Source organism: Lynx canadensis, chromosome E1, assembly GCF_007474595.2.
Source record: "Lynx canadensis isolate LIC74 chromosome E1, mLynCan4.pri.v2, whole genome shotgun sequence".
Taxonomy (NCBI): domain Eukaryota; kingdom Metazoa; phylum Chordata; class Mammalia; order Carnivora; family Felidae; genus Lynx; species Lynx canadensis.
Window position 1 is genome coordinate 39,047,929 of NC_044316.2, and position 10,270 is coordinate 39,058,198.

The following is a 10,270-nucleotide window of genomic DNA, read 5'->3' on the forward strand; positions in this document are numbered from 1 at the left end:
GTTTTAGTGTCCATAAATAAAGTTTTTTGGAACACAGTGATGCTCATTCATTTATCTATTGTCTGTGGCCTTTTTCTGCTACAATGGCTTAGCCAAGTAGTTGAAATACAGACCTTATGCCTGCAAAGCCTGAACTGTTTGCTATCTGGGGCTTGACAGAAAAAGTTTGCTTTAGAAAAAAAGTTATTCACACAAAGTTCATTGCTATGGATCTTTCCAGATATAATCCTGATTGTATGGGGAACAGTACCCTGGGAAGTATCCAGATCTCCAGAGTTTGATAGGTTTGCCAGTAGAATACCAGGAATGCGCCATCTAGTGATGGGATTTTTCAATCACAGGAGAATTTCTAATTTTTTTCCAGATTATTTGCCCATGTAAAAATGGTGAGATACTTAAAGATTACACCTAGGGGCGCCTGGGTGGCTCAGTCGGTTAAACGTCCGACTTCGACTCAGGTCACGATCTTGTGGTCCATGAGTTCGAGCCGCGCATCGGGCTCTGGGCTGATGGATCGGAGCCTGGAGCCTGCTTCCGATTCTGTGTCTCCCCCTCTCTCTGCCCCTCCCCTGTTCATGCTCTGTCTCTCTCTGTCTCAAAAATAAATAAACATTAAAAAAAAAAAAAGATTACACCTAGTGAATGTTAATAATGCCATGTGGTATTGACTATAATTTAAAACTAGAGTGAAAGTCAATGAAAACAGATTCCATAAATATATCCCTATGCATGTAGAAAAAACATAAATCTTGAACAATTATTTATTAGTCATGAGTGAATGGAAATGAGTGCACAATCACTTTTTTATTTATTTGAAAACAAACACCCAACACCCTGTAAAAGTGAACTAAGAAACCAGGTTATTTTTGTTAAGTGATTTATCATTAAAGGTAGAAAATAATAATTTTCTTGATATTTAGAATAATGCAGTTGTGAAGAATCCTCTCCCAAATTGTTCTTTTCTCAATGGTGGCTAGAAAGGAACCCTTTGTTCTGTTTTGTTACTGGTCATTTTAGATGTCTTTTCTTCAATGGAGTGGACTCTCGATGAAAGAACTTTACCACGTTGATCTATCTCTTCAACCACTGTCTTTACCAATGTGGTTTTGGATAACTCTAGAAATAAAACACCTGTGAATACACATATTCCAGCTAAAAGATTACATGATGAAGAATTCCAGTGGTGGTTGTAATATAATATACTATGTACATTTTTGTGAGAGAGCATGTGTAGATTTACAATAATAGTTTGCGTGGGCAGGGGGGGGGTGGGGATGCGCCTGGGTGGCTCAGTTGGTTAAACATCTGACTTTGGCTCAGGTCATGATCTCACGTTTCATGAGTTCAAGCCCCGGGTCAGACTCTGAGCACACAGCTCAGAGCCGGGAGCCTGCTTTGGATTCTGTATCTCCCTCTCTCTCTGTCCCTCCCCTGCTTGTTCTCTAAAATAAATACATAAATAAATAAAACATTCAAAAAAGATTTATAGTAATAGTTTGGGGTAATTTCATCCACTTAAAAATAATATTTCAAGTTCAGAGCACTTTAGTTAAAAGTACTTAAATGTAGACTGTTGCCATGGTAGATGATTGCCATTAACGCAAAAGTACTTGCTACAGTAGAAAAAGAATTAGATTTAATTACCTTTGGGTGAACTCCCTGAGCCTCCTGATCCAAAGTGCTTTGATTTGGAGCATGAGCTACAAACAAAACAAAAACACCCCAGTTTATTCTTTAATATTTCTGGTTATCATTTAAGAGATATTCATTGAGTCAAGTGGTGAACATGAACTCAGGTGAACTCTGTATGCCAAAAACAGATGTTAATTTTCCATAAAGGAAAATATTAAAATTTTTGTGTAGAGGAAGTGGAAATAGTTGTCTTCTAAGAAAAGGATATAAAATAAGTTTGTTTCCATTTGATTTTTTTAAACTCAAGAATTCAAAACCCAAGAATATATATATTCATATACATACATAATATATTTTATATGCACAAGTACAAATATGTAGTTTTTAAAAACATGTAGATCCCTGGGGTTTGTATAGAGTAGTTTATTTCAGGGCAGCAGTGATATTAGGAACGGAGTGAAAGATGGGTAAAGCCTGGTGGGGAGTCATCTTGAAACCTATAATGATTAACATGGATACGAAATGGGGTTTTCTGAAGGGCTGACTGGGGTCCTCCAAGGCAAATAAGGAACGGGCTGTGCCTTACAGAATGTGGAAGAGATAACCGCAGAGGCAAGAGGTGGGCACACTTCTCTGCAGTGGGAATGAAGAAGGAATGACTTGGAGGCATGAAACATGGATGGCCAGTCCATGGTTGTGGTTTAAAATAGGTAAAAACCAGGGGCGCCTGGGTGGCTCAGTTGGTTTAAGTGTCCAACTCTTGATTTCGGCTCAGATCATGATCTCGGGGTTCGTGAGTTCAAGGCTCACATCAGGCTCTGCACTGACAGCGCAGAGCCCGCTTGGGATTCTCTCTCTCTCCCTCTCTCTCTGCCCCCCCACCCCGCTCATGTGCATGCGTGCTCTCTCTTGCACTCTCTCTCAAAATAAATAAGTCAAAAAAAAATTAAAAATAAGTAAAAACTGGATTTTCAAATGGTGTTACTTACTTCCCGTCTCCATCTATCAGGCGGCAGTAGGTCTCAATTTCCTTTTCTAGGTGGACCTTGATGTCGAGCAGCTGCTCGTACTCCAGTTTCTGGCCCTCCGTCTCGGTTCGGACCTGGTGCAGCTGTTCCTCCAGGGCCCCGATCTGAGCCTGGATCTGGGCGAGCTGCGTGCAGTAGTTCCCTTCGGTCTCGGTCAGGGAGCACTCCAGGGAGTGTTTCTGAGGGCAGAAGATGTCAGAGCAAGGATGAAGCCACTTTGAGGACTATGCAGATCAGAGCTGCTCAGCATACGGCAGCACAGAGTGAGGTTTGGAAATCTTGGGGCTCGTCACAACCAGACGGGAGGCACAGAGGCAGGGGAAGTCTCAGGCATTTACGGGGTGGGGGCCCGGGCATGCTGGATGACCTGATATAAATGGCCCTGTCCCACGAGACTTTGGACTGTTCCTGTGGACTTTTGTGCTATTTAGGCAATATTTGCTATCACGACCAACCTATATATTAATACTTTTTGGGGGAGATAGCACAAAAAGAAATCATATTGGAAATTTTATATTTTGAAATCACTTATTTATTTTGGGGTTGGTATTTGTTTTTCAATCTTATTCTGCTACTGTCTCCGGAGAGCTACTCTACCGCTGCCCCAAGGCCTTGTGTGCTGCTGTTTCTTTTTCTTCTCTGTCCCGGATTTGCTGTTGTTATTCAAAGGCCTTTTATGAAGCACTTGAGATTGAACGAATGCCTTAACAGGGGTGGGCTTCCAACACAAGGGATATATTTCATAACCCAGTACAGGTCATTATTTCCACACTACTCTTATGAACATTATACCTCCTCCTTTCCACTTGAATACCCTGTCATTTGTCTGGTCACATGATTTCTACTTCAATTAAAGTAATTTTCCTCTCTCCCTTATCGTAGGTAAGGACATCTGGGTGGTCATTACTTCTCCTGATATTAGTTATTATCTGAGTGTCCACCCCCATTTCCACTCTTTCATTTTCCTTTTCTTCTCCTGATCTTACATTGTTTAAAACAAAATGTAGTTATCAAGGGAAGGTGCAAGCCTCTGTCTCTTTCATTACATGTTCTGGGATAGTTGGGCCCAAGTATTTACATATTATATATATATTTAATTAAAAATACTTTTATTTTTCCTTTTTTTTTTTGCTGTCATGGCATTATGGTAGTTTAAAAATTTTTTTGTATTGCTAAATATATCATCTATTCATTCTAAGGTAAAGAGGGAGTTATGAAATACTCGTCATCACAGGCAGACACAGATGGGGTTTGATGGGGCTAAGAACCACTGACTTAATGAATAGGCCAACTGGGGCATTACCTGGGTGGTGCTGGGCTCTCCGGGGCAAAGGAGTGGAGGGTGAACAGGATGGTATTGGGGAGGAGGAGGCACCGAGAGGCAAGACGTCAGTGAGGTGTGTGCTCTGTTGTTCGAAACTTTAATTTCCCTGAGGATGTGTCCTCAGGTGGTATTCCTTTTTAAGGGTGCTAATTCTCTTCTTAGTCAGAGGGGACAGCATCCCTATCTTTACAGGCTTCCACCGTAAAGGTTAGCTCGTAGATGACGAAGGAGGAACGGATGAACTTGCAGGTATGCATACTACAGGAAGCGTATGAAAAGTTTCTGTATTTACACAACTCCCAACTTACATGTGATTTGTGTACTAAACTATAGACCATGCTTAGAATTCATCTTATGACAAAAGAATCTCAAGTATTGAAGTTATGTTCTATGCCACTATTATTCTATAATTCAGTTATGTTGTCTGTTAACATGGGCTTTTTTTTTTTTTTTTTTTTTGGATTATCTCCTGAACCCAAACCGTGTCACTACTGGTTGCACAGAATTAACTACTTTCTAACATCATCTCCTACGTGAAAATGCTTCCATTTTGACCTGGGAACTCAGGACTTTATTTCTTTCAACATAGCTCAGAAACGAGAGGGAAGATTGTGCCCAGGGATACAGCAGCAAGAACACGTTGCCAAGAATGGGGATACAGGGTTCCAGTGGCAGGAAAGAAGGGAATAGGGAAGAGAAGAGGGCTCCAGGAGAGGCAGGGAGAGTGTCGGGAACCAGCCAGCAGTGGTGACCGGGGTCAGGAGAAGAGGGGCGCCCTGGTTAAGTTAGTCTCCAATCTAAACAGCATATAGTAAGAGAGCACGGCACCTTTCTAGGGTGGCTAAGTCAAAACAGTCTTCCTAGGGGCACCTGGGTGGCTCAGTTGGTTAAGTGTCTGACTTCGGCTCAGATCACGATCTTATGGTTTGTGAGTTTGAGCCCTGCATTGGGCTCTCTGCTGCCAGTGCAGAGCCCGCTTTGGATTCTCTGTCCCCCTCTTTCTCTGTCCCTCCCCCTGCTTACCACTCTCTCTCTCAAAAATAAATAACCATAAAAAAAATAATAGTCTTCCTATAGTTTTGAGTCATCTTTACCTTCTCTGCTCACTGCCCTCATTCGTATTAACAGGGGTTCTTTCCTTTGGGTTACAGCCTGGTGTCCTCAGGGAGCGTGAACCCCTGATGAGGACAGGGGCGCTTGGGCCACATGTATGTGGTAATTCTCAAAATCAAGCTTTTCGGGTGCTGCCAGCTCACACCCCAGAAGGGAAGCCCGTTTTAGCCCTGGCTCGTCTCCATGGTAACCTGGGAACTAACTGGCAGGAGGTGCCAGGGTGGCTGAAAGCCCAGCTCTGTGAGGTGGGTGGGGAGGAAGAGGCTGATGGGGCTCATCGGGATTCAGATGTGTACCTTTTCCTCTGCGGGGTGAAAAGCACCACGTGGCTTTCACTAGCTCCCTCAGTACCAGGAGATGGCGGTGACGCTAGGTCGGCCTTGTGTGGCCCCCTGACATTGGCCTGACAGTTTTCAGGTGGGGCAATACTGCTGCCGCTGGCTCTGCGGGGCTTGAGGACGGGGCCGCGGGAAATGTGGGCTATTTTCACGAACCGGGCGCTGAGCCCCGGCCGGGAAGGAAACCCTCAGTGATCTCGGGGAGGAAGAAACGCTCTGTCTCTTTCTGCGGGTCTCAGTGTCTGTCTTCCCTGTTCTCGTCCGCTCTAAGTATTTGTAGGTAAAGCAAAGCTCTAACAGGGAAGGAGGGCTTCGGTTAGAGTCGCGACCTGCAGGCCGACCCGCGCCCTCACCTACCATTGCCAGGAGCGACTGCAGCTCGATCTCCAGGGTCTGCAGGCTGCGTTTCATGTCGGTCAGCTCGCTCCTGGCCGAAGTGGCCGCGCCCGCGTGGTCGGAGATCTGCTGCTGCAGGGTGGCGCTCTGGAAGGCGGGGTGCAGAGGGGTGAGCGCGCCCGCGCCCACCGGGCAGGGCTGGGGCGTGGGGGTGGGGGGCGGCCTCACCTTCTCGTTGAACCAGGCCTCCGCGTCCCTGCGGTTCTGCTCGGCCAGGTCTTCGTACTCGGCCCGCATGTTGTTCAGCAGGACCGTGAGGTCCACACCGGGCGCCGCGTTCATCTCCACGTTCACGTTCCCGCCCGCCGCGCACTGCAGGGCCTGCATTTCCTGCAGGGAGACGATAACGTGACCCTGGGACAGTTCATGTGCCGCGCGCGCGCATGCGACTGCCTCTCCGCGCTCTAGGCTGTGGCCTGACTTCCCAGCCCTCCACCCTGTGACTCTTCCCTCTCCCCGTTTCTCTTTTCATGTTTCCTTTCCTTCCCCCCTCGCTCCCCCCTCCCCATTCTCCCCTTTGGGACAGCTAGATTTGGTGGTGTTTTAGGAGTTTCTGTCATAGAGTATTTTCTGAAAATCTTTCATCCATTGTTTTGGGGACTATTTTGGGGAGATAACCATAAAAAAAAAAAAGGCATATGAAGCTGCCTGGTGTAAGGTGTCAAATAATGGGTTTATTATTGTGCAGGGTTCAACATTAAAGACAGGCTCACTAAGTGGAGAAAACAGTGACATCTTTTCCAAGTCAGAGAGGTCTTTAGTGAGGTTAACCTCAAGATAAGTTTTTATGAATGAAAGAAATAAATGTAGTGCAAACAAAAAGGGGTGTATTAGTGCAAAAGCAATGTACCAATTTCAGAAGGATAGAATATTCTATCAGCCTAAAAAATGGAAGGGTACAGATCAAATGCTTAATATTTATTACCTCGGGAGACGAGATCAGAAGGGCAGAGAGTGGGAGAAAGAAAATTCTTTCTTTATAAATGCCTTGGCATTGTTTGAATTATTGTAATGAGTACGGAATACTGTTGTAATGCAATGCCACCCCCCAAAGTATTTAAAATGTACAGAACGGCGGTTTGACTAGAAGTAAAGCTTCTCCTACCTCTTCGTGGTTCTTCTTGAGGTACCTCAACTCTTCGCTCAGGGATTCGTACTGCAGCTCCTGGTCGGTCCTGCAGAGCGTCAGTTCGTCTAGGACTCTCCGCAGCCCGTTGATGTCAGCCTCTGTGTTTTGGTGAAGGGCGAGCTCATTTTCATACCTTGGGGGGCATTAAATGAATTTCAACACAAGTTAGACTCTCTCAAGAGGCAGGAAAATAGAACCTCAATTGCTTTAAGCTGAACACTGGAAATTGAATTGGGACTCAAAATGTTATAAAAGTGTACATGGAAAGCCTTCCTTCACTCCTCTCTTATCCAGTTCTGTGTAGGATAATCGGCATTTATTTAGTGACGCAAATTCTGATAGCGGATCCCAATAAAATCAAAATTTGCCATTGTATTATTTTTATTATTTTAAATTTTTTAGAATGTTTTTTTTTTTTTTTTATTTTTGAGACAGAGGGAGACAGAGCGTGAGCGGGGAGGGGCAGAGAGAGAGGGAGACACAGAATCCGAAACAGGCTCCAGGCTCTGAGCTGTCAGCACAGAGCCCGATGCGGGGCTTGAACCCACGAACCGTGAGATCATGACCTGAGCCGAAGTCGGAGGCTCAACTGACTGAGCCACCCAGGCGCCCGCCATTTTATTATTTTTATTAAATTGTTTTTATGTTTATTTTTGGCACAGGGAGAGAGAGAGAGAGAGAGGCAGAGCGTGAGTGTGGAGGGGAAGAGAGAAAGGGAGACCCAGAATCCGAAGTAGGCTCCAAGCTCTGAGCTATCAGCACAGAGCCCAACGTGGGGCTGGAATTCATGAACAGCAAGATCATGATCTGAGCTGAAGTCGGACACTTAACTGACAACTCAGGTGCCCCCAAATATGCCATTTTATTTATTTATTTTTAATTTAATTAAAAAAATTTTTTTTGCCATTTTAGAATTTTATCTTAGTTACTCGTTTTCCTTACTTGATGCATATTTTATGAATATCTACTTTGCGCTTGGCTCTATTCCAGGCAGGCATAGAAATACAGTGATGTTTTGCCTCAAGAATGTAATAAATATGTATACATTTTGAGCATAGCTGATTGTAATATTATAATGTGCTTTGTGCCATATGGTATTGTAGTATTATAACATGCATTACTTCCTATCATCTTTCAGAGTGTATACTCCTTGGGATAAAATTGAAATTTTATTTAGCATATTAAATAGACAGGAAACATTTTCTCGAAAGTGATTGTTTTCCATCACTTACTTTAGCCGGAAGTCATCCGCAGCCAGTCTGGCATTGTCAATATGCAGAATTACGTTAGCGTTAGCAATAGTGGAAGAGATAACCTAGAAGCCAAAAGGGAGGACAGGACAAATATGCCAGCTCTTACAATTTCTCAGCAAATAAAAAATTTGACACAATTAACTTTGCATAAAAATCCTATTTCCTTAAGTAACAGCCAAAATACTTAAAATTTTAATTAAAAAATTACAAATATGGTTATTTCTTCTCCTATACTCATATAACTTTTAGAATGTGACACTTATCAGTAAATATATTTCAAAACTGGCAACATTAAAAAAAATTTTTTTTTAACATTTATTTACTTCTGAGAGAAAGAGGGAGAGAGACAGAGGCATGAGTGGGGGAGAGGCAGAGAGAGGGAGACACAGAATCCGAAGCAGGCTCCAGGCTCTGAGCTGTCAGCACAGAGCCCGACACGGGGCTGAAACTCACGGACCTGGAGATCATGACCTGAGCTGAAGTCGGACACTTAACGGACTGAGTCACCCAGGCACCCCACTAGTAACCCTTTTTTAAATACATTTTTTAAAAAGTTTATTTATTTATTTTGAGGGAGAGAGGGAAGGTGAGCAGGAGAGGGGCAGAGAGAGAGAAAGAGAATTCTAGGCAGGCTCCACATTGTCAGCACTGAGTCTGACGTGGGGCTCAAACTCACAAATTGTGAGATCATGACCTGAGCTGAAATCAAGAGTCAGACACTTAACGGACTGAGCCACCCAAGCACCCCCCTGACAAACCTAGTAACATTTAAGTTACTTGAAAACCATGATTCAAAGTGCGTATTTTTGACTAATAGGAAGAATGTTTTATCAAAAGAAATAATAAATATGATATAAATGACAGATAACAGTTATGAGGCATTTCCTGTTCTAGTTTTATGTCTTTGGGTAGGTAATTCTTAGTTTTAAATACTTTGAGTATTTCCAAATTTGTAATTTCTCACCTTATTCTTAAGTTCTTCAATTATCTGGTAGTATCTGCTATAGTCATGATCAAGTCCACGGCAAGATCCAGGCCCGTATTTTTCATACCAGCCCTTGATTTTTCTCTCTAGTTCGGCATTTGCCTCCTCCAGAGCTCGCACGTTTCCCAGGTAGGATGCCAAGCGGTCGTTAAGATTCTGCATGGTCACCTTCTCATTCCCGGACAGAAGTCCCCCTTCACTTCCAGCAAAGCCAGCACAAGCAGCGTTTCCAAGGACACCACCAGCATGGTTCCCCCCAGGAACATTGCCCAGGCCCCCTCCCAAGGCACAGGAAAATCCACTTCCAGCCACAGAACTGCCACATGCATTGCTGCCTGCAAAGCCTAAGCCTCCACTGGATGGTCTGACAGACCCAGCTCCAGACCATAAGCAAATATGCCTAGACCCACTAGAAAATCGGAGAGACATGATAGAATGAGAAACGTTCACCCTGTCTGGAAGAAGATAGGTGTAATTTCAAAGGAGAACAGAATATCATGTGCTGATGGTGCCTTTGGGCTTTTATACACAATTGTTGGGGTGTTTCTATTTGAGTTATGCATACCAGAAGAGAAATGGCATCATTCAGATTAGCATGAAATTATGTATAATTAGGTAATTTTTTTTTTTTTTTTTTGTAAATTGATGTCTAACATCCCTGGCTGTTGCTTTGGGGTATTTGTTATCTTAAATATAACAGGGTTAGTTCTATATTAAGTTCATTATTTTAACTTCTAATTTTGGGTGAGTAATCCTTTACTTTCATCTAGGCCCTAGGAATATACCGTCATTATCTGGCACCAGATATCGTAAAGTTTTAAAAGTTAAGTAAGATTGTGATAGGGTACCATCAGCTACAGTAGGGTCTTAATTACCAGGGAGGTATATAAAGAGGTATTCAAAGGTATATAAAGAGGTATATATTAAGTAAAGGAACACATATTTCATCTCACCATAGCAAAAAAAAAAAATTGTGTTATTAAAAATAATATGATCCTTGTAACTTCTCTGGTCTTACCATGATTATAACACCTATTTAGTACCTTGAACAATGACATAAATATTGACTGAT

The 10,270-nt window shown here is 43.2% G+C and overlaps 1 protein-coding gene across 1 annotated transcript; it reads right to left on the minus strand.

The window, feature by feature from the left end:
* Window positions 1-715: 715 nt before the first annotated feature.
* On the minus strand, window positions 716-9,627 carry KRT28 (keratin 28). The gene is made up of 8 exons (XM_030295780.1): window positions 9,178-9,627; window positions 8,193-8,275; window positions 6,937-7,093; window positions 6,000-6,161; window positions 5,793-5,918; window positions 2,622-2,839; window positions 1,645-1,700; window positions 716-1,116 (listed from the first exon to the last, which is right to left on the minus strand). Exons 1-8 carry the CDS (start codon window positions 9,625-9,627, stop codon window positions 974-976), a joined length of 1,395 nt encoding a protein of 464 aa, XP_030151640.1. The 3' UTR covers window positions 716-973.
* Window positions 9,628-10,270: the final 643 nt, after the last annotated feature.

Excerpts from the sequence above, each read along its gene's own strand:
- KRT28 (XM_030295780.1), bottom strand. The coding sequence starts at position 9,627 with ATGTCTCTCCGATTTTCTAGTGGGTCTAGGCATATTTGCTTATGGTCT. Across the intron at positions 8,276-9,177 it reads TTGAAGAACTTAAGAATAAG|GTTATCTCTTCCACTATTGC; the intron begins GTGAGAAATTAC and ends TTTGGCTTCTAG. Across the intron at positions 7,094-8,192 it reads GCGGATGACTTCCGGCTAAA|GTATGAAAATGAGCTCGCCC; the intron begins GTAAGTGATGGA and ends ATGCCCCCCAAG.